At 41.5% G+C, this 24,795-nt stretch overlaps 1 protein-coding gene across 2 annotated transcripts in view; it reads right to left on the minus strand.

Annotated features, from left to right (window-relative positions):
* The window catches only part of scube3 (signal peptide, CUB domain, EGF-like 3), a 154,000-nt gene that overhangs the window by 52,043 nt on the left and 77,162 nt on the right, over positions 1-24,795 (minus strand). For both annotated transcript variants that reach the window (XM_079557699.1, XM_079557698.1), the window contains exon 5: positions 2,892-3,029. In XM_079557699.1, coding sequence (XP_079413825.1) covers positions 2,892-3,029 — 138 coding nt within the window. The remainder of the gene's footprint in view (positions 1-2,891; positions 3,030-24,795) is intronic.

The raw sequence follows: 24,795 nt of genomic DNA on the forward strand, positions 1-24,795 counted from the left end.
ACAAGGTGTTTCAATCCCAGATGATTCAGCTCTGCATTGGATTAGTAGGCACTGTAAGATATGTCTCATTAGCTCAGAACATTTCAAAAGTCCATGCACCATCACTGCGCTTTTCTTGATAGTATGTCACATTATTGCTGCTTTATTGTCACTTTCCTGTAAATTACCAGCAGCAGGTATCAGAGAAATTATACAAGGAGCGGCAGTTGGTAGAGGCGGGGGATCAAACGGCTATGGGCCTAGAGCAGACTGTCATTGCGTCCTTGGGCAAGGCACTTAAACCTCCCTCCACTGGCTGCTTCCAGTGTGTGAATGGGTGAGTGCTTCCTAGATGGAAAAGCATGCCGAGTGGCCATTGTGGAAGAAAAAAGTGCTGTGTGATGACAACACTTCCCATTTACAGACACTCAAAGGAAAAAAAAACGACAAAACAAACTGGGGCACGATGATTTGCTTCCTACACGGACTGGCACTTATATACAACAAAGCATGTCATCCTGAATAATAAAAGTGAACTGTTTTTTTGAAAGCAGTTTTAGTTGTTGTAACATGTTTGAAAGTCAGTGTAAACTTTTTTTTTTTGTCGCAATTTATTGAAACACATTTTTCAACAAGTGGCCCTTGACAGCCCCGACCGATTCTTGCTGTAATTCTAGCTACAATTTTCCCAGTGACCCAAATAAAATTCTGCCTGCCCACTTCGGCAAACCTGCACTTAGGATTACTCCGAGAATCAACACCTCTGCGCTTTCAGCAAATACAAAAGTACTTCTGAGTCCCACAATCTTTTCATGTCATTATCCCACATCCCTCTCTGGCGTTCATGTGTGTCCGTGCTAATCTTTAAGTGCTAAAATACACGCGCGGCGGTGGCGGATGACAGCGGTATTAGCCACTTTTAACGCACCTGCGATGACAGAGTGAAAAAGTGCACCGGCTAAAGCCCCTTACACCGCCATCCTGTCTGCGCCTCCGCACCGTCCCCGTGCCTTTCTGCCCCTCTTCCTGCGCTGTCACAGAAGCACAGTAGAATAACACGTCTCCAATCCTTATCCAAACACAGACACATCCCCCGTCAGGCCTGCCCCGGCTGAGACAGGGCAATCTCTGTCGCTGGGCAACAGGAAGCATGGCCTGTCCGTCACTGAGCTCGCCTCTCACTCACCCCGAACCGCACTGCACTGGTCATGTAAGTCAGCGGTTAGCGATCTTGTTTTTTTGTCTTGAATAAACCTTGTGTGACACTCTGAGCACCCTCACTCCCTTAAGTTTTAGGAGGAAACTATATATTTCCAAACTGACACATTGACTATGACTATTTCCGGACGTATATAGGGGACATACAATGCAAAATCGGCAGTTTTCATGTTATAACATTGTTCAAAACATACTTGCAGTTTGGAATAATCATGTTTGCTCTGGTTGTTTCTTCTTCTTCTACTGCAGATGCACTCCAAACTGTTTTGCCTGACTTTGGGCGATTTTGTGTAAAAGACTCAGAACGTGTCCTCCCCAATTTTTAAAGCTCATAAAATGGCATTAAGCGGCATTTATTGCGACACAATGACTTTCTTAGCATGGGTTTTTCTAAATATGGACGTTCTACTGCCAGCAGAGGGTGCTCAAACCAAACATTGAGAGACAAATCAACAGGCCTTGGTGATACAGCCTGTTTTCCACATGCAGAAACTATTGCAAGTTATAATATGTGAAAATATCAATACCAAAGTGACTCAAAACAGGTCCACAAGCCACAGTTATGTTTGATGTATGAATGTGTGGCCATACCGCCTTTGCTCTGCCCTTTCTGTTACACCTCGGAAGCTAAGCAAGGAAGGGCCTGGATGGGGACACCAGGAATCCTGGGTGAATGTAGTGTGCGAGTGAGTGGTTGGTGGTGGTCGGAGGGGCCGATGGCACAGATTCGCAGCCTCACTTTCGTCAGTCTACCCCAGGGCAGCTGTGGCTACAATAGTAGCTTATCACCACCAAGTATGGAGTGAATGAATAATGCAATGTAAAGCGTCTTTGAGTGTCCAGAAAAGCACTATGTAAAACCAATACATTATTATTACTTATTATTATTCTATTCTAAGTCTATTCTAATGGTAATTATCTCATAAAATACATTATAAAAGCAATAAAATACAGATAATTTAAACAATATACTCTCTGCAATACTGTATATCAAATTATCCCCTGATTTCTTAGCACAAGATGTCACCGTGCCCTCGGAAACACTGATGTATGTGATCAGGTCATACATGTTCTCACATTCAGAGCTGCCACATGATAAAGACAAATCAAACCAGGGCAAAGTCAGAACAGATTCGGTGTTTGACTTAACACAAATTAATGCAGAATTATAGAAGAAAACTAAATTGTATCCTTAAAAATGATTGCAACCTTTATAAGAAAGTGTAGAAACTCTTTGAAAACTGTTGACCTTGAATCGATAGCTGAGAAATTTAGCCTAATATCTTCGAGTATAATTTTTTATGAAGTTTTCTCCACATTAGAATCACACTACAAAGAAAATCAGGTTACAGCGCACCTTAACTAGGCCAATACTTAACATAAATACAAATACATTAGTGCATTTAGTTCTCGCTTGTGCCATCTCCAGAAGCACACATTTGCATAGTGCATTGCTCAGACGGTCCGTAGCCTACTTTCAACCTGTTGCGAGCCATTTGGGCAGTTATTCATTATTCATCAGGCCTCAAGACCCAATCACCATTTCACAAGGCGCCTATAAATCCTCCCAATAGCGGAGGATCTCTCTCTCTCTTTCGCTCTCTCTCTCTCTCTCTCTCTACCCCCTCTCTCTACCCCCTCTCTCTCTCACACAGGGGAATTGTGCAGCGGTCGTTGTTGTGGAAGCGACTTACATTTGCAGTCCTTCATGTTGCGGGTGAGCTGGAATCCAGGTCGGCACTCGCAGGAAATGCCACCCTTTTGCGTCTCCCGGCAGATGTGCGCGCAGCCGTGGTTCTTGTCCATACAGGTGGGCCCCTCCTTTGTCCCGTCTGCAGAGAAGAGCACACGGGCGTGAGGAACAATTGAACAACATCGCTTTTTAAAAAATGTTTTCAAGTGCAAATGAGCGATGCGCAAGCCGAAGAGCGGGTAGAGAAAGGATCCCAAAGACGGCATGCTTTTGGAGAAATATTCAGCATTGGTATTTTAATAAGGATTGAAACAATATCCAGGGAAAGAAGAGACAGGGCTGGTCAGGATTTCATACAGTATGAAGTAGTAAATGCCACGTCCAGTAGCGTTATTAACATTTGAAAGAAGACTGAAATATGCATTGCTCACGTAGTACAAGAATCACATTTCCGAGCATGTTTATAGAGGTTTCCAATCTGGTAATTTGACTTTAATGAACCGTAATGACAATTTAGGTAAAAGACTTCACAGTCATCTTTGTTTTCAGTGTTGATATATATTTTTGTTCAAATCACAGGGTTAGTCCTTACAATAACCATAAACCTAAAATCACCCGTGCAAACATTTGGGAACTCGTAAGGGCATGTTGGAAGGCACCAAAATGGCATGGAGCAAGGATAAAGCACGCAGTGGGAGTCAATGTAAGAACTGTAATTTTAATTGAAGGTAATCCCCCATAAAAAAGAGAAAGGCGCAGCAGAAATGAAGTTGGTCGAATGCCAAGTGAGTTCAAAAGGTGCGCAGTAAAAGCAGGGTTTACACAGCGTCTTAATGTCTGACTATTAGGAAGAATGACAAGGCACGCATTCTACACCTGGTATAGTTGATGTAATACACTATAGAGCCATGGTTTTGTTATGTTCTCCCTTGGCAATTTAAGGTTAGGCAAAACATTGTCAAAAGAGAGACTTGCAGTATATTCTCTAAGGGAGGATCAGGCGCTAAAGATGGGTCAGCCGCTCCGTGCTCTGTCCTCAGGAGTTTTCGCTCATGCCTCCTGGATGTTGTTTTTATGTACCTTTTCGGAAAACTAATCCTTCCTCCAACTCTTTTGTCCCCTCTGCCGCTGAACTGTTGAATTCTGAAGGGAGTGTGCTCTATTTTTATTCTTGTTCTTGAAATATTGTTTATCTTGTGCCTCTACTTTCGTCTGAACTGTCGGGACTGACACACAGTGACTCTGATGCGTTTGTGAAATGTTCTGAGGTTTGCTACAAATGAGTTGCCCTTTGGGATCAATAAAGTTTTCTGAATCTGGAGTTCTTCTAAATAAACATAACAGCAGTTTCTCTTTTGGTATACCATGACATATAAACTGATCAGCAATCTCGCCACATAATGAGACGGTTTCTGGTTTAAAGCAGAACTAAGTAACTCATGCCCCTAGAGGCCATGAGCACCACCGCAGGTGTCGTAGCATGTTACGGTTTTTTACTCATTAATTGTCCATGAGAGTAAATTCTACGCAGACAGAAAAGACAAAAGGAGAGCGGGATATTGTGCATCCAATTACACAATGAAGATAGTTTTTTTCACTCAAACGTGGCTGTAAATACTGTTTAAGTGGCGCTAGCCCCGCAGTTAGCTTTGCCTGTTAGCCTGTTAGCTTCTACTTCATGATTCTATTTGTGTGTATTGGGGCCCTGATCCGGTGCAAGAAAGCTGCAAGTGTGGTTTTCTGGCCAGAGACACCAGGGGAGATGAAAGACCCCCCCAATCATCCCATTAACACTTGTATTATCCCCAGAGGGACTATGAAAAAGGATAGCTTAGCATTGCTTTAACAAGAGGTTTGTGTTTGTGTGGTGGGTTTACCTCTCTGTGCTTTAGGTTCACCCAAAGTAAAATGTGCACATTAATTCAATCCTCCAGATGGGTACTCATGTTCGTAGCTCAAGATCAGAGACAATTTCAATAGACATATATTGTTGTTTCTGCATTTAAAAAAACATTCACTACATGGCATAGGTTTACAGTAAGAAGGGAAGACATGAACATCCAAAGTCTAAACAATGTGCTGGATCATAAAGCAAAACAGAAATGATCATATATGAAATCTAGTACTAATGACATATGGCACTGGAGCCCTTCATCAGACAGAAGTTGTTTTTTTGCCAATTGTTACCGATCCAGCATTTGATTTTGATTAAATGTGCGGTCTTAATCTTACTTATTTTTTGAATTTCTAAACTTTTTATTTCATTTTACTGTAGCAAAGACTTTAATATTGTTTTGAAAGGCAGCCTTCCACCCGTCAGTGCAATTTTAAAAAGTGAACTTCTTCATCTTGCGCATACGATATCAATACCCTTTAGTTCGTTTAATTAGTGGACCAGACAGATCGCAGACAGGCCACACCCCAATGATTAACAGGGGGCTAAATGTGGCTCCGATGATCTGCCTGATTATCATGGAGCGTGCGTTTGGGTCACTGGCAAAGGCATGCCACCGAAGTAATGTATTGTTAATTTGTTTGCTAAAAAGGTTCAAAGTCACAGTGAGCTTTGTGCCCGTGGCAGTTCTTTCGCTTGTGTCCCATGAATTCCTGAACTTGATGGATCTATTTTCAGTCTGAAGCATGTGCATTATAATGAGTAGGATTACGATTCTTGCTATTACTCCTTATACTTTTATCGTACTTTATTTATAAGGCACATCAAGTTTTTTTTTTTCATTACTGTTCAACGTGGAGTTTCCTATTTTTGGACAACTTACGCCAACGATTGCACGATATGATCAATGCTTCGGTGGAGGTCTGCAAAAACCCATGAGCATCTTTAACATTTTATATGAATCCACATAAAACATACTTTAGATTACACACTAACGATCCCTCTATATATAGAAGAAAATGCACTTCATCTTTCCTTCTAAATAATGCATTTAAACCCGAAGACATAATACAAATAGATCCACCATCTTCATTCACTACATACTACATTCCTTCCTTCTAATAATGACTTTGAGAGTGATATTTGACTTATTTGTTGTGAAGCGGTGCCAGTGTCGCCGCTCCTGTGTCAGACCCCAGCTCCCGGCTCATTAAAAGCACATCTTTCTCCATTTTTTCTCATGCGAACAGTCGAAGCGGGCGCAAAGATGGCTCTATTAATGTCTCATCACACCTGCTGCTGCTGCCGCTGCACCCAAGGGTGTTTGGAGGTCTGGGTTGCTTAATTAGGCGACACTTTTTAGCTATAGATTTGAGGATTTGCATAGCATTAGAGAAGCGGTGTCACTGCATCAAAACTGGCTATGTGGTGGCAAAAATGTAATACTTATGCTATCATTAAAGTCAGTAAGTTCTCTCAGCGCAAACAAATGAAATGTCTTGTCAAATGTACTAATAAACTGCTGAAATTCTGAAAAGTTGAAAACATTTCTTTTGAAAAATCAGATTTACACTGAACAGCTTTGTCCGTCCCTGACAACTCATCGAGGGGAAAATCGCATGTTGTAGCTCAAAAAAATGTAGAACACATCTCACGGCCAAAGACAAGCTGTGACAGAAATCAAGCAGCCGCACGCAGCAGCTACGATATCTGTCAAGAAATAAACTCTGTCAGAGCGAGGAGCATCGGTGCCCCATGGAAGCCCAGTCATGATGGTGCTGCATTTTCGCCTTCTCCTTTAAAACCCAGCAGGAAAAGAGAGCTAGCTTCTGCTAAACACAAGCTGTCTGGGGGCCGAAACGTGCTTTGTTCATAGCCTCGATTTATCTTCTGAACAATCGCACAGTGTGAATGAGAGCAGGCTCGAGAACATTTTCATGCTTGTGGCATCCAAAAAACTCACAATCAGTTTCCTCACCACAATCCAGCACGGTACCCGAGCACAAACTGAAAGCTGCTGTCCCAACTCATTTCGAATGGATTAATGGATTTTTTCTGCTTTCTGTTTTCTGCAACAAAACATAATCAAATGCCGAGGAACAACCGTAAGCCCTACTGTTGGGGCTTGTGTGATTCGGACTCTAGATATCCAGACCGGTTGCCAGAGGGAACCTTTTTTATACCATATCCAAAGCCCGGTAAGATCCGCGACAACATGACACAATTGGAAAGAGAATAGGCCTAACAAAAAACAGAGGCCCCAGCTGAATATCTCAAACAGCATGCCCACAAACAAGGGTGAAAATGGCTTCTAACAGATCTTAGTAGGGCTGGGCAATATGGCCAAAAAATAATTGTACTCAGTTTTGTTGGAAATGAACTTAAAAAAGTTTCCTGATCTTTCATGTGAAAACTGCTCAAAGTTCTGCTCATTAATATTTAGATTCATAATATAGCGTACAATAAGGCCCATTAAAAATTATATTTCTGTTTTAACTATTCTTTGTCTGTTTTTAAAAGTAAAACTTCTTAATAGCTTTATCATCCTCGAGGTCAGCTATGATTGACAACCGTCTCCATGGCGACTCAAGGGGAGGGGGCGGAGTTAATTGCTGCAGCAGCGGCAGCAGCTCAGAGCATGGCTCTGCGTGAGAGAAGGGGAGAGAAGCAGACCGGGGCAAACTTTGTTTTAGTGGAGAAAACTCCATCGTACACAGCAAAAACACAACGCGGGGCTTTTGTAAAGCAGCAGAGATTGTTAGAAAGTTGCTGAGTTCCGCTAGTGTCATTTTTGAAAACTGTCAGTGGGCGCGGCGCTTGTCAGTCAGACATGGAGCGGCGGACACCATTTTAATTTTTTTTTTGCATTTTCCAAATCGTCTGTTTTTAACCTCTTAACTCCCGCCTGAACCGAGAGGATCTTTTTCCTCACGTCATCAGATTTTTTTTCCATCATTTTTTTGTTGGCTATTCAACTAATTTTTGTCCTTTTTTTGTAATCTTTTTGTCAAATTTTTATCACATTTTTGTCATTTTTTGGTCGTTTTTTTAATCCAATTTTTGCCACATTGTGTCATATTTTTGGTCAAATTTTTGTCATTTTTTTGTCAAATTTCTGTCATTTTTTGGTCACATTTTTGTCACATTTTTTGTAATTTTTTGGTCAATTTTTTTTCATTTTTTGAATCCATTTTTTTTTTCATTTTTTGTCAAATTTATGTGACTTTTTATGACATTTTTATGACATTTTTGCCACTTTTTCATCAATTTTTCGTCACTTTTTTGTCAATGTTTTCTCGCTTTTTTGTCACATTTCCATCATTGTTTTCGTCTCAGTTTTGTTGCTATTTTCACAGCTTTTTTCCAGAAGCTTTTGGACTAAAGCCAAATTGGAGAAAATGTGCTCGGTTCAGGTGGGAGGTAAGGAGTTAAAAGCATGAATTAATTCGATTTATCGCCCAGCCCTAGATCTAAGCCGCGGAGAAGGCTCATCATTACAAGATCCTGCAGCTCCGCTAAGTGACAATGAAATCGTATATGATAGCATGTCACCTGAATGTAAGTCAGCACGCATCCACGCAGATGTGACATGTTTGTCTAGCTTGTTGGCAAATTACATTTCAGGCACATACACAAGAGAAATAAATAATTTTAACCTTTAACAATATCACATTTCATTATATACAGTATACGGTTGATAATACAAATCCAATTTTGCTTTAAACTGTGCAGCCCTAATTGAAGTAACATTACAACTTGTACCTGCCTTGAGGAGAAAATTGCTTTGACAAGAATCCAAATGTATCCATAATGAGTTATTCATGTACATTACCTTGCCATCATAACTATCTTTAACTATGCCCTCTTGTTTTCCACGTGCCGCTGCCAAAACCGCAGCATGCCCTTTTGCTGCGTCTCACCGATGTCAGAGGATAAGTGTGATGACAACTAAATACTTTCCATCAGCCTCAGTCCTGCCCAGAAGCGTCACACAAAAACCAGCTCGGGTTATTGAGGTACAATATTTTCATTTCCCGCACTGATTGGTTGGAATTGTGTTTTTTTTTTTTTTTTCGATAAATACTTGAGAAAAACCTTGGGAAAAAAACACTCAAATCACTGCTAATAACAGTAAAAAGTAATTTGATAATTCTCTTTTTTGTCGTGAAATGAGACCGAGAAAAAGTTAATTTAATAAATGTTAATTTACAATGAACATTGCTGTCCAGCCCGCTGTGCGCTGTTGGAAATATGCAAGATATGTAGGGTACATTAATCAACACTCCAATTTCCCATCTCAATCTGAACCTTCAAGTAGTTCCTGTAAGTTCAACGTGTGATGAGACAAATTTGTTTTGTTTTTTGGAGGATAATAATCACATATCAATAAACCTTTATCTTTTAATTAAATACAATAAAATGTAACTATTTTGTGCTGAAAGAGAAACTTGTCTAACCTTAAAGCTGACTTAAACTATTCTCTAGGACAGATATGGGCACACTTTTTTGATGCAGGGGCCACATTGGGTTTTTGAACTTGCCAAGAGGGTCAGACCAGGGCTAGAATTGGGTCGTGTCAAATAGACTGAAATTTCCTAAACACATTATATATTAACACAATAGCTGCAGTTATTTGTTGTCTTTTTCATGTCAATGAAAACATCTTGTCTTGGAGAGCAAACACTACGCTGACAGGAAAAACAAAGGGAGAGAGGGATATTGTACATCCAATTATACAATGGAAATAATTTGTTTCACTCAAACTTGGCTGTAAATACTGTTTAAAGTGACATAAGCCCGCAGTTAGCTTTGCCCGTTAGCCTGTTAGCTTCTTCTTCGTGTATTGGTTGCTCCGGTCCGGTGGCAGTCAAGTTGCAAACATGGTTTTCTGGCCAGAGACACCAGGTGGAGATGAAAGACCCTCCAATCATCCCATAAACACTTCTATCTATCACCCCCACAGGGACTACGAAAAGTATTTATTAAGGTAAACACATTACTTAGTACTGCTTTAAAGGGCTAGGTGGGCCACATTTGGCCCCTATAGCCTTAGTTTGCCCACCCCTGCTCTAGGATATTTTTTTAGTCAGAAGGTGTCAGTAGAGTACCCTGCTCTTCCCCCCTCCCCTAACCCACGCCCCTCGACACGCTGCCCCGATGATGCATTCAATAGGAAAGGGAAACCTCATTATTCTTATGCGCAACACACATTTATCAGCAGAATAAACAAGATACTGTATGTAGCAAAGTAAACATTATGGTACTTTTATACCAACTAAATTTACAGTGTAGAAGTTTTATTTCCCACACCCCTTGAACGCCACAGGTGTGGAGCTCGTCTCTCCTTCTGCGGGATAAAGACAGCATGCTGCTCTGAAGGTGGCGCATCTAGCGATTCAATGTGAGAACGGAACAATTCTGGGCCGGTAAATGGAGTAGCTTTAACATATCCTCTAATCCGAGTGCCTTGACAAATTATTCATTTAAAAACTACAACTAAATGATGATTGCCTTGGGGCTGAACATTTTACATGCAATGCCTTAAGTTACACATTTTTTAGGAAAGGAAAGGGGCCCAGGAAAAACAAAAGTTTGACAAAATTCAAAATTCAAAATGCTATTGTTTTCAGATTGTATTTTAAAGGAGTTTGCAGCTCCACTCCTCCCACATCTCTTTAGGTTTTGCCCAGTGACAGGCATATGGGACCACTAACTCTGCAATGACCTTCCAGCTGAACGCCAGACTGGACTCTGAACAAGCAAAACGTCTTGAAGCGTGTGAGGGATCGAGGAGGAAATATGCAGAGCAGCGCTGTGAGTGAAGTGACCGTGAATGAAAATCAACACAGAGCACCACTTTCATGTGCGGCAAACTCCATTCTAAAAAAAAAAAAAAAGGAGAGAGAGAGAGAAAGAAATTCATCGAGCCATTTCCTCTTTGCCGCAGTCAGAAACAGACATCTCCACTTAAGAACGGATTGAGTTTCCAGCTCGGCTATCCCGGCGGACTCCAGATCATTTACTATGGCTTTATTATGCATCCCCGAAATTCACTGCGCTACCCCTCCACTCCAATGCAACAGGACCATCCATCAATAGCATGTCGGGAAAGCAAACCAAACCTGCCGGCCCCGGCGCTGGTCTCGGTGGACCAATAAAAGGCAAACGCGTTGACACAATGACCCTTTCACTCCAGAGCTACGCGCTGCTTGCAAGGCAGTTTCCTTCAATGGCTGCCAGGACTTTTTTTTTGTCATTAGCGAACGATGAGAAACAGAAAGAAAAACATCCTTTCGTCAGGAGGTGCCAGCCGAGAAATGACAAAATCTAAATCATGTTGGCTTTGCAAAGGTGCTGACGTATGAAATAGAAAGTATGGTATGGAAGTTCAGTGTGCTCTGTTAATGGGTTTGTTGTTACAAGCTTTAACTTAGACCTCATTTGGTCAGGAGGACAGTACTAGCCTGGCCTTAGCCATCCGTAAACTCCGGTCAATGATCATTTCCCTACATGAACGTCTGGGTCTGATCTCAGTGGCTGCGTTACATCGGTTGAATTGCAACCTACCATTCGGCGAGCGGGGGAGGCGGGGCTTGTAGGTGACTTCAAGCATTTATGCCACATTTGCTGGTTGTAGTTTGGCAATGGCGGCGGATACGAAAGAAATGGAAGCTCTTCAATCCGTTCCGCTCCCAAATATCCAGAAATTAAAAGCCTTGGAAGGCCTAAGGAATGCCCCCAAGAGTTATGAGAGCTGCTTCACTCACTCGGGCGCATTCCCTACGTCAGCTAGCGAAAATCAGATCCAAACGTTTCAAAGGAGTTCACCCCTCCCACCTGATAACGGAGCTCAATTGTGAAGGTCCAGACCCTTGTACGAAACGCAATGAGTACGAGGGTATACGGTAAAACCAGGCTTGGACAGTACATGAGCCATGGACTAATTCATACGAGCAAACACACTTTGATTCATCCACATTTGTACACTTGGGGCGAAGCAGGAGAAATGTTATGCCCAAGGAGGCAATGGCTGAATTCATTAGCCAGACCTGGGATTGGATCACCGTGCTGCGGATCAGGGAGTAAGCAATGCCTGCTACCCCAATCTTACAACACCTGCCATTCCCACAGCATCCTGGCACTAACCACGCCTGAACTTGCTTAGCTTCTGAGATCAGAAGAGATTCTCAAGCAATCTTTCTCCATTCCCTCTCCACTCCAGCGAAACCATCAGCCTCTCCATGCCCTTCTCTTTCACAACCACCTGGCTCTGGAATCCATCGTTATCCCCCTTCTTGGCATTGCTGACATTCGCAGTCAGTTTTTATTTCTTCAACAAATTATTCCAATTGTTTGTGCTTTTTTATTCCGCCTTTTAATGTCAATGCTAAACGACATTACAGCCTCTGAGTTAAAGTTTTATGTGTCGGTTACTTTGTATTTGAAAAGCTTCTCACCAGATACTTCAACTTGAGTACATTCTATACTGTCCAACCCCACTTCTCCCAATAAAACACAACTCCGCACATAGAAGCTAATAAAAATCTTTCACAAAGCGGCAAGGATCTGGACAGGAAATAAGAAGCAGTCTTTGAGGAGAAGTGGAGAAGGGGAGGGGAGGAGGGGGGGGGGCTCTTCGAATACTCACAGAGGCTCGACATTGACAGGCGTCATCTGAACAACAGCAGTTGCGGCGAAGAAAAAAGGAACACGGCAATTAACCAAGAAAACATGTGGGAGTGTTTGAGTGCACAGTAGCCACAAGTCTGAGTGCGTGCAGCCCAGCCAGCTCCTGAGATCCGCAGCCAACACAGGAGACAGCGCCGCGGCTCTGTGTCCCATTACAGACACTATTAGCCCAAAGATCACAGTGCTCAGAGCTTAGGGCAAGTCCTGCTGCACAAATAAAACATTGTTTACTCAGAAATTATTACGGCACAACAAAGCGAAACCGTGAACGTTGCCTTGTGATTATCGAGTCCTCGAAAAAGAAAGCGGTGAGAGGAACCTAATGTCGTAGTTTTCAGGAAGCGTTAGTAATGAGCCAAGAAGATATTTGGTTTTTGGTTCTGATCCAAAAACACATTAGTTGCAAACATGACTCTCTAAGCGAGATTCTTCCAAACAACTCCAGTTGAGAATTCCCAGTGAATAATTTAAAGTTGCACTTACTGAAGTCTTTGTGGATTGACTGTAGGCCAGTAAAAAGATCAGCAAGTCCAGATGTAGCAACTTTATTCTATCATTGCAAGGTAGGGCCAACGATGTCTGTTCTGTGTGTTGGTTGTTGTTTTGCCCCGTAGCATCCGAAAAACAACGGATTATCAGAATCCACTCTTTGTGCCAGGTAAAGGAAAGGGTTTATTATTTGTATGAAAAAGAAGAAACCTGTTTTTTTGGCGGGGCTTTTATTCATTTAGGGCTTGCCAAAGTGGACTTAGGTAAGCCGGACGCTCTTCCTATCACGACCAGCCATACAGTGTGTAAAATAAGTATTATATTTCGTACTCTTCATCGTTTTTACTCCGAGTCAGTAATGCAGATGCAGGCTTCATATGCCTTGTTAGCGCCTCCCTTTCTTCGCGTGTCCAACACTTTTTTTCCAGGGTCATTTCACAGTAGGGGCTTTGAGCACCTGGGGAAACATCTGTTTTCATTAAAGAAGGTTTTATTTATTTATTTAATCTCAGAGCTAATGGCGGATACCAAGTAAAAAGAAGATAGACCAGTAGCCGTCGGAAAAAAAGTGTGGCTCCTGTGCTTTGATTTCGTCATGTGTAGATTGCTTGGACAACTTGGTTTGTTAAAAAAATAATTAAAAAAATACACATTTAGAAAAATATTTGCTGAAAATGGCGGTATCCAATATTTTATTCTGGGATTGACGAGCGCAATTTCGGTGGAGTGTCCTGCCAAAGGATACAACGGGAGCGGAGCCTTGAGCAAAGCCTAACCGGCAACCCTCCTGCAGGTTGGCAAACGCCGCAACACTTCTGCCCATTTTAGTGGGATAATTATACGCCCGTTCTGACTTTTATCACACACATTCTGAAATGCTCCCTTTTCCAACGAGACCCCAAAAACCAAAAGATTTCAGCTTTCACAATCCATTTCCCGACACCACCGCAACATCTGTATCCGAACACAGAGGCTCGCTGGCTGATGCGATGCACAGGAGCTGCAGGCTGTCTGTAAAACGGCCCGAAAGCCACAAGGAAAAACAAACAACAGTAAACTGCGCTCAGTGGGTAACGGGGCTTTTTACCGAGATGACGAACTCCGCGCTGTGAGACATTTAACATCGCAGCCCCGCCGAGCCCTGTGATCCCAACACAAAAGATCTGAGGGGGGCATTGTTTGAGCTTATGGGGATTTTGTAGAGGACCAAAGGACACAAAAGAAGTGAAGTAGCGACGGTGTGGTTTAGGGTTTATGGTCTGAAGTGCACAGGGCAGCCCAAGGAGGGTTAACAATCTGTCATATAGTTCCGAAAAGGGGGAGACGAGACCCTTGTTGGACTGGAGGACATTAGGCTTAGTTATGAACTGAAAAGAAGGGGCCTACGCGCGGAGCCACAACACTATTAAAGCAGCATTCCTTCCTCTTAGATAATGGGCCTCTAAAAGTTTTAATGGGAGGATAAAAATGTCAGTGCATGGAAAGGAGAATGGGAAAGGAGCGGAGGCGGGAAGAGCAGTGCAAATTTGTACTGAGGCAAACGTACTATTACGTGAGAAAAATACTCAGGAGTAGAAGTGATATTGTTAAAAAAATAAAATAAAAATGTATTAAGAAAAATCAACAAGTGATTAATAATGAGCACAAATGACTGTAATGAGTGACATTGGCTGCATTAAAATCATTAAATGCAGACAACTGAGCCAAGGTTTTTATCAAGTTAAAGGGATATTTCAGGACTTTTTACATAGGGCCTCATTTCCCAGTTATCCAGAGTGTTGTTGATTTCTGGAGATTTTTTTTTACATTTTTTTTATTCATGCAGTCCTTATATTTGAAGAATTTAGTGGTGCTAGGCTCGTGCTAGGCTAGTGCTAGGCTAGTGTTAGGCTAGCACATGTCTATGGTAACTAGTAGCCCGCATTAAAAACAGTCTGACCCAAGCATAGTCAACCTGAGGCAAATCACTAATAACACCAGACTACCCATATAAATGTCTGTATTGACTGAATATTGATTTTTTCTTTTTTTTTTTTCATATAACCATTTTGCATTTCAAATAACTTATATTTGAGCAGCATCAGCTTCCTGGTTGTAAGCTACGCAGCGGCGGAGTGATCTGCTCGGTTACCGGATCTGTTTGTTTACCTGCGGCTGACATTACTACACGTGGAATTCACAAAGGAGCTTTCAACAAATCAGATATGGCAACGTTTGGAGGACTACCCGAGGATTTTGAAGAGGTTTTTAATGCAGGCTACTAGTTACCATAGACATGCACTAGCCTAGTACTAGCCTAGCACTAGCCTAGCACCACTAAACTGCATGAATAATAATAAAAAAGAAGAAAATCTCCAGAAATCAACAACACTCTGGATAACTAGGAAATGAGGCCCTATATCAAAAATCCTGAAATATCATTTTAATAATTTCAGGGGGATAAACCCTTCTTTGTGCAATAAAATCAGATTTTGCAATAGATCAGTTGGCTCTCATTTGTCCAGGAAGTATTCATCGTGTTAAAGCTACAACACTCACTATAATCCGATAAACCCTTTATGAACACTGCGCACTACTAAAGCGTTTGTAAATAGGTATTCGATCATTTCCAAATCCCACAACGATTTCCGGTATTTTTAATTATTTACAAGCAGTAATTACCTCTATAGCTCAGACCGTGAATATGTTTAGAACCTATAAAACGACGTCCAAACTCTTTTTTCTAACCTTAACTATTACTGAGTCATGGCTAGTTTTAACCAGGCACAGGAAAGGAGCACATTGCTACTATGAGACCTGTTTGGTGCTCATAAAGTGTTCACCAACGCATTTCAAGCGACTTAAATAATGCAAAATGACCAAATTTAGAACAAAATGTAATGAGTTTATTACACAATGCGGCACATTATTACACAATGATGCTATAACATAATGCGGTGCTACAATTTAGATTAGATTAGATTTACAAGACCTGCATACCTTTTTAGATGGTCGCATTACATTGCATTTCTCTTTTATTGAATGTGGCGTGAGACATGGCTACCACCGATTATCACCGGTCCCAAAATGACATCCACACCACCAAGGTCTCGGCCATGCATCACGTATATCTCGTGCATGGAAAGAACCTGCAGATTTATGGCTAGAGGGTGATAGGGCTCCAAAATGAATTGCAAATGAATCAAAATTGCAATATGGATGATGGATCTCATGTTCTGAAATGCGTTTCTTGCTTGAGCTTAGCGGTTCATATCTTAGTTAAACGTCTCAGCAGAATTATCGTCCCTATGCCTCCATCAACACTGCAACTGCTGCCCTGAAATGTATTTTAGTTGATGCGTGTTGTGTTACTTTGGCCGTTGTAAAAGTGCTGTCCTAGATTGAGCCGTCTAGCAGGGTATAGAGAGGCAGTCGCAGTGGGGGAGTAGGCAGCTGGTCAGGCAGTGCAGTGGTTTGGCCCCTGACTTGTGCCTGTGCTGTTTATAGATCCTGTGTCCAAATGCTACTGTTTGGTCTCTGGTATAAGCCGCCGCGCGCCTCTTTTGAGCTGGGGCTGACAGTCCCGCAGGCCCCCCTCATTTGAGTCGATTTCAGAGAGAGCCACACGAGCCACAGAGGAAATACATGTGGCACGGATCGAGACAGGGCACTGGGAGAGGGCAAAGGCAACACGGCTAAAAGCTTTGTGTTGGAAAACAAACAAATGTTATTGTAATTTCCCGCGACACAATGAAGCGCCTCACTTCAGTTTGTCCTGATCAGGGGCAGACGAGGTGTCTGGATAAAACAACAATGTGTAGCACACCATTCTGAACATGTTCTGGGATGTTCAATTCATGGGCAGTAGCTGGGATGAATTAATAATGAATCCAGCATCATAAATGTTCAACAGGAAATAGCCTTACAAAATAATATAGACCAGAAGAGCTCAAGCCTTGTTCATGAGCAGTTATGAGATCAGTTATATACTTGATTGGATCAGTCATTATGTACCATTTTTTTTATCTTGATCAAACGGACTAACATTAAAGTAATATGAAGAACAACTCATGACGGAGCGGCTGTTCATTTATCATAGATATTCCAAAAAGGTTCTGACAGGTCTAAATTATATAAACACTACAAAGTGGTTGTAAATTATATAGTGGTGCACATGCTGCATTTCTCCTATAACACTGTATGGAGTCTTTTACGAGAGCATTTACATAATGTATGCATCTGTGCACTTGTGTTGGTGCAGTGACAGTTGTGTGCACCTGCTGTGGACAAGCATCGCCCCTCTCACTCTGCTCCTGTCTGACCAAGGACACCGGACACGGGACACATCCCAAAGGAGTCGGTCCTTTCTCCCCATCAGCCATCCAACATCTAACACACCGTCGATGCTAAAAGCAAGTGACACACAACACTACAAGAGTCTGTGCATTCAGAGATCAAGGCATGGTTGAATTGTTGGAAAAACACAGGATGGCCTTCAGTGGCCAAAGGGACAGAATGTGCCATAAAGGATTAAGTCACTGCAGTGTTAAACTATTTGTCTTGCTTTTTAGAGTGTTCAACAATGTTATAATGTTCCCTTGTGAAAAAAAAAGTAAATTTTTGGGGAATTGTATTTTGTTTTGCATGTTTTAGAACAATCCTGCATCTTCTCCCTTGCAAGAGCTCATGCCATTTTTTTTTTTAAAGGAACAGGCCACTGTTTTTACATACTGAGATATTTTCTTACCTGAGCTTAGATGAGTTGATACGTACCTGTCTGGTCTTGGTGCGTGCCTTCAGTCACGCAAAACGACCAAAGATGTTGTTAGCACTTGGCCTCTCCCAGCAAATTCCTATAGCTCCAAACGGGGGGTGAAGTTGGAAGCTACCCCGCTCTTCCACGGGCACGCACAAAGACCAGACAGGTACGCATCAACTCGTCTAAGCTCAGGTAACAACATATCACAGTATGGAAGAACTGTGTGCTTTCAGTCACGCAAAAAGATCAAAGATGTTGTTAGCATTTGGCCTCTCCCAATGTATTCCTATAGCTCCAAACGGGGTGAAGTTAGAAGCTACCACGCTCTTCCAAGGTCAGACAGGTACACTTCAACGCCTAAGCTCAGATAAGGTCATATCTCAGAATGGAAAACGGTGATCCATTCACACACTCGTTCAGAAAGGTAAATAGATAATTATGCTGTGGGAGGAGTGCCTTGGTTTTGTGTTTTTTTCTTTAGCCTCCATAACTGTTGCCTGTGGCGGGAAACTATTGTCTTTAGCTAAATTAAACCGCTTCACTCCCCTCTATGGCAACAGAAGATGAATCCCAGCATTTTAGCAGAAATTAAGGCTTAATTACTTTCACCAGCATTCCCCCGAAGACACATTCTAGTTTCAACATCAACGCTAAAAAGAACGTTTTTGTTTAGTGCAATTGTCAATTATCCAAAACATTTGTGAAATAGTTTCGACCCGGGCATATTAAAATACAGCTATATCACAACTGTCTTCCTTATCACAAAAGACGCAAAATGATAAATAAGTGCACAAAAAAACATACAACAACACTGTGGTCAGAAGTCGCAGCCACTGTAAAGGCAAAGTTCACAGACACAGCAGCAGGAGGACGGGGCGTTCCCTGCGCTCCACTTCCCCAGAATAGGAAAAGAGCCTGGTTATACGGCTGGGCTGCAGAGCAATGGAGCAGCCACTACTGCACTTGTAAAAACAGTGGTGTGGCCAGGGCACAGACAGAGAGGCAGGCGGCTCAGAGGCAACACGAGGGAAGCAACACGGAATACCAAAAAAAAAAACAAGAAAAAGAATTAAGACAACTTTATTGGGATTGGGTGTGATAATGATAATGTTAAATCAAATTGTGACATATGCTGAGAATGCTTTTATAGGGGTCACAGTGGCTCAAATGGGGAAATATGTTGAGAAATGTTTCAATTTTATTCTATGTAAGCCCTTCTTTATCAAAAATGCATTATGTTTTGGTGAAAAAAACATGGACGTAGCATTGTTGTTAGCTAAGGGAGGGCTAATAGGAAATGGTGGCAGGCTCCGGACGTTCCTTGACCTAATGGACTTTCCATAAAACATTTTTTTCCCCCTCTTTAAATCATTATTTTACACAGTCTTGTCATTCTTACCTCCATGTGTTTGTATTAAAATGCACAACATCGCCTTAGCTGGCTCCAAAAACCCAACCCAATTGTTAGCATGAACGTGCTTCAGTTAGCCTGCACTGAATGCTATGGGGGAAGCCACCCTCACTTAGTCCATCGCTATTCCACAGTCTGGGACCAAAAGACTGGTGCTTCCCAAACATGAGCACAGGGATCCCTTGGGGTGTGAAAATGTTTGTATAGAAAAAACTGTATAGGGCGCTCATGGTATAAACAAAAGACTTGAGAAGTAGTTAAAAAGGTAGAAGAAGAAAATGAACCAGTGCAATAGTAGGCCTCTGAGTCCTTAAAATGTATTATCACTATTTATTTTATGGCTGAAGATGTGCGTGAGTATCACTGATTAACTACACAAGAGGCTAACAACTCCCCGGGGAGCTTAGGAGAGTTGTAAACACTAGAGGAGGTTTTTTTATTGACACTGGATGAGTCCCGCGAAGACAGTTCCGAGCATTTTGACTAATCATTTCAGCAGAGAGCAAAATGAGAACCAGGAGCTCAGCATGTGGAGCTGATTGTAACGATTTATAACCCACACTGAACTTTTACTTTGGACGATAAATCCACAATACAGCTTCATTTACAGAGTGACAGGATCAAGACTGCACAAGTGACTGCTCTGTCTCAGCGCCGTCATGAAATATATCAGCTGAGACGCTCGTTTTAAAGTTCCATAGACACCCCATAAAACGTCCTCCATTCATTCTCTCAATAATCACATCACGGCTTTATAGAGAGGCCGTTAACTGCACATACATGAAGATTGGTGGCCTAGTCAGTCAGCCACTCCTACTCTCTGTTCAAACGCAAAAGTGCTTGAGAATTGGCTCAGAGCAAATCATTTACAACGACGGGTTTTGATGCAATCACAAATTAGAATTTCTAACGTGTCTCTCATATTCTTGAATCTCTCAAATCTTCTCTCAATCAGAAACAACTTTCTCTATTTGTTTTGATACTGGCAGGTTCTCTGACCGGTCAATTCTACCTCTCAGGAATCATACATGTACAACATATTGTCCCAGACTACATGTCTTTGTATATAATAGGAATAACATGTAGTATGCCAGGCCAGGCTTGAAAACTGGGGGATAAGGTGAGAAAGTTTTTGATTTCTTTTATTGTATGCACACTTTTATCTTACCAAGTGCATATCCACTGTGAGATCAATAAGGCTCGATCTTATCCTATACATTTTAATGAACTCCATAAAGTGATTGCACATCTCAATGCACATATTTGATCACATCTGACTGTCTTTATCAAGATTGCATTGTTTGATACCGACTAATGAAATGTTAAGTCCCGGCAGGAAGGCTGTAAATCAAATATACAAAATATCTAGCTGCCGGAACTGCATTCGAATGCTTTAGGTATACACTGCATGCACAATTATTACACAAGTTAGTTTTTTATTATTGTTATTCATTCTTCTTCACTTTTTCAAACTCCAAACTGTGCAAAAGTGAAAGGCTGTTGGATGGAAGCGTCCCAGGTGATGGCGATGTTTGTAACTAGAGGAAGTGTGGCCACGCTCTGAGTCTAGAGTGCAGAATTATTATGAAGTTGTTTTCTCTGACACAAAATGGAAGGGAACAAATATATTTGAAAAACTTAGAGTTAGAAACTTTTTTCCTGTCAACTTACTTCTTACGACCCCATTGGCAACAAAATGTTTGATGGTTCAATATTTTTTGATATTCCAAGAGGGCTGCATCCCTCTGACCAACTTTTAACAATGTGACTGCTTTGAGCTTTGAGCACACTTCCTCTCATTACAAACTTTAGACGCTTCAATCCAACAGCAAATAACAAAAAAACGAATTTGCATAATAATGTGCACGTAGTGTAGTTGTACGGTGGTTGGCACTCATGTGTCCGAAAAAAAAAAAAAGTACTGGTTTCAATTTTCACAACCCTATTTAACTTAAGGGCTCCAAAACTATTAAAGCATTTAAGAAAATGTATAAGTTAAACATGATAGAGAAGTATAGAACACTTGAATGAAGACCATTAGAAAAGAAGTCGATCGAGGATACATAGCATAATTTCTGATTGTTGAAGTTAAAGTTTTGTGCTTAAGTGTTACCATCGTTGGTATTAGAGAAAGTGTATAATGTGTCGTCTTTGGACACAGAGTCACAGTTGTAAAAGGGGTTTAGGCAGAATAAGTCTTGGCTTCAGCCTAAACCCCTTTCGGTCAGGCATCATTTAGATTAAATTCTTAATGTATGTGGTTTCTTATTGTATAATGTCTAAGATCTTTAGAAAACATGTGACATGTGATTTAAATGTTCATAATGACCGAAGAAAATAAATGAACTAACTAACTAACAACAGGAAGAGTCTCTCTGTGTGGAGTACACATGCACTGCAAAAACTAAATATCAGGCTTGGGTTTAAATTAATTGAATTGAGAATATGAATCTTTTTTTGAGTGGTTTTAGGGCTGGGCGATATGTACCAAAAGTCATATCCCGATATATTTTGGTTGAATATCGATATATACGATATATATCCCGATATTTTTTCCGCAAACTGAGAGCTGTGAAATGCAATGTTAAGTCAAAGCCAAAGCCAAATACAAGTAGTTTTATTGAAAACACTGTATGACAAAATTTTAGAAAAAATGTAAAGGGTAGCGCATCAGTAGTTCATATATCCAGACAGAAGTACACACATATATGATATATGAACTACTGGTGTGCTACCCTTTACATTTTTTCTAAAATGTATCATTTTTTGGGCTTTAGCACTCGGAACATTTGAAGACGCCCAACTTCCCTTCCTGGATACTGTATGACAAAGCTCTGTAAGGTGCACTTTTAAATAATAAAAAAGTGCTCAGTTTAAAATCACCTTGCGATGACGTGTTTCTTCTTGTTAACTTAATAGCTTATCAGAATTTGAAATATCCCGATATACGCGATATGGTGTAATTCCATATCTCATTTAAAAATATATATCGATCGCCCAGCCCTAAGTGGTTTTCACTTATTTAGACTTCTTTCCTGATAGTACCAAGATACTTTGCTTGTTTGAGGACATTTCAGACTGGTTCTACGGCAGGGGTGTCGGACTCGTTTGGGTCAAGGGCCAAAATTCAGCCCCCACGGCGGGTCCTGGGCCGCATATATTTTAAGGGACTGTGGCCTCATAAATAACAACATCTTACACTTATTGCGCTTCATCAGCCTGTGTCACATGTTTCTCAAAGTGCTACATAAAGTCATTATTCATTCACTCCACACTCGATGACAGTAAGTTACTATTGTAGCCACCGCTGTCCTGGGGCAGACTGACCATTTACCACGTGGCTATAATATGCTGTTTATATCCTGATCTCATATCATGTCAGTGCCCTCTGCTGGACATGTGTGGAATACTTGTCATTTTTAATTTAAGCTGCCCCCTAGTGGCTGGAGAGCAAACTGGTTATTTTGTTAAAAAGCCATAACTCCGCACAGGAATGGGCTAGAGACTTGCTTTTTTTTTTTAAGCAAGCTCCTCAAAGGGCCACATTAAATCATCTCCCTTGACCTTGACACATGAGGTAATCTCCTTTGAATTAAGAAAGTAAAACTGCCAGTGGGACAAGGGCAATTTTGTTATCACACTGGCAAATAAATTAACCCGTAAAATATATTGAATCGAGTCAGAAACCTCTCAGAAAAAGCGAAATAACCTAGGTCAAATGCCCAATTAAATCTTAACTACTCAAAACAATTCAAATTTAAACTCAATGAAGATATACATTATTTGGCTTGTGTTCTTGTATCTGGATGGCTCTGTGGTTTCCCTACAACCAAGGCTGTAAGGTTTCCATTTCACAACGCCTGATCAATGCGGCAATCATTATTTCATCAATACACATGTCCTTACTGGAAAATGCACTGTCACTTTCACATTTTTCATTGATTGGGGATGAGATTTCGCTTCCCGTGGGCTCATAAAATTACAGTCCTGTTGCTGTATTTTCAGCACCCCAGTGAGATGTGATCATGCAAGGAGCAATACCCCACTGGCTGCCAATTTTACCGTCTCAGGAAACATTCTGCAACGGTAAATCGCAAAAGTTCCACAGGCAAATGCTACTAATGCACATCCCAAATAAAACACTAATAAATTACAGACAGCAAAAGCATATTAAGTTGGGTGTTGCATAAGCCTGTTTCGTAGGTAATTGATCTAGCAGTATAGCAAAAAATACAGGATCAAATTTATGGATATGTGCTCGACTCGACTTTAAAAATTCCAGAATTCCAATGCTCTGAATCTATCCTCCCTGTCCTATATAAAATGAACAATAAATCAAAGCCATGGGTGACTTTTTGACCTAAATAGCATTCCTATCAGCTACTAAGCACCCTCGCCTGGCCTTTCAAAGAATCCAGGCCAGGAGAGATGTTTGGGGGAAAATAAATGAAGTGTTACATTTTGGCAGGACCAGACGCAGGGGGGGGGAGGGGGCAGGCTGGAGACGTGTCATTAGCCGTGCGGATGGCAGACCCCCGCGATCTAATTGGCACCGCTGACGTTAACAAGCCTCTCCACCTGCAGCGGGACGGAGCACAGGGTCCCACCAGGTCCCACCCCTCATGCGAACCGAAGCTCAGCTCACCCAGCTCACAGTCACACACCACCTGACCTATCCACGGAGGGAACCCATGTCTCTTTAATTAACATAAAAGCTCAAGGGCCGCAGATTTTTTTTAAGTTTGTTTTGATAGTTAATATATAAATGTAGCCAATTTTTGTAATTAGAAAATCTAATTAAACTGCACTTTCCAAGCCCTCAGGATTCACAGGGAGGAGCCGCACTCACACACTTAACTGGTAACCTTCATCTGTATGCACAGCTGCCTCAGGGCAATCTTACAGAGATGTGACGGCCAGTCTAGATCCCGGCCCGGCTTAAATGCACTCACTACTAACACATTCATACAGGTAGGATGGTGAAGTGACTTTCCCCATGACACAGCAGCATGTAAGGCTCATAACAGGGATCTAACCCCCAACCTTTAGGATGGTACGGGGTTCTGCAGCCTTCGACATCAAAGGAGCCAGTTTGACCCATTTGGACTATGTGAAAGTCTGGAAATGTCTGCAACCAACAAGGCTATTAAAGTGGACACAAATCATGCATATGGGGCATACAATAGACTTCAAACATTATTTTGGGTGCCTAAGCATGCATATTTAATAAAGTGAGAAATGTCTTTGTGAGAATTAAATAGTAACAATGAAATGCAGGCGGAAGAGCTGGTGAAGACTTTGACTGTGGGCAGCAGTGAGAATAAGAATTTCAACTTACAGATCTAGCAGCTTCAGCGCAGTGAACACACTTTGGGGGTCATTTATCCAGATTAAATAGCAAGTACAAGCTGAACAATTGCAAATAGCTATTTTTGGGCGTGTGTTGGCTCCAAATCCGACATGTAAATGAGAGAATGCTGTGTGAGTAAAAAATACGTAAATTACTTTCAGGTTTAATAATGACGCAGTTGTATCCAGGAGGTACAAAACGAAGCGCTGACACCGTAGAGGAAGAAACGGCTAAATTAAGCAGATTACCCGAGGATTGCTTCAAACTGCTGCTCCAGCTACGTATTGACGAGGGAATGTCATAACGTGGTTTAAAGCTAAAAAAAAAGGTCGAC

The sequence above is a fragment of the Gobius niger genome (genome assembly GCF_951799975.1).
Source record: "Gobius niger genome assembly, chromosome: 6".
Lineage (NCBI taxonomy): Eukaryota > Metazoa > Chordata > Actinopteri > Gobiiformes > Gobiidae > Gobius > Gobius niger.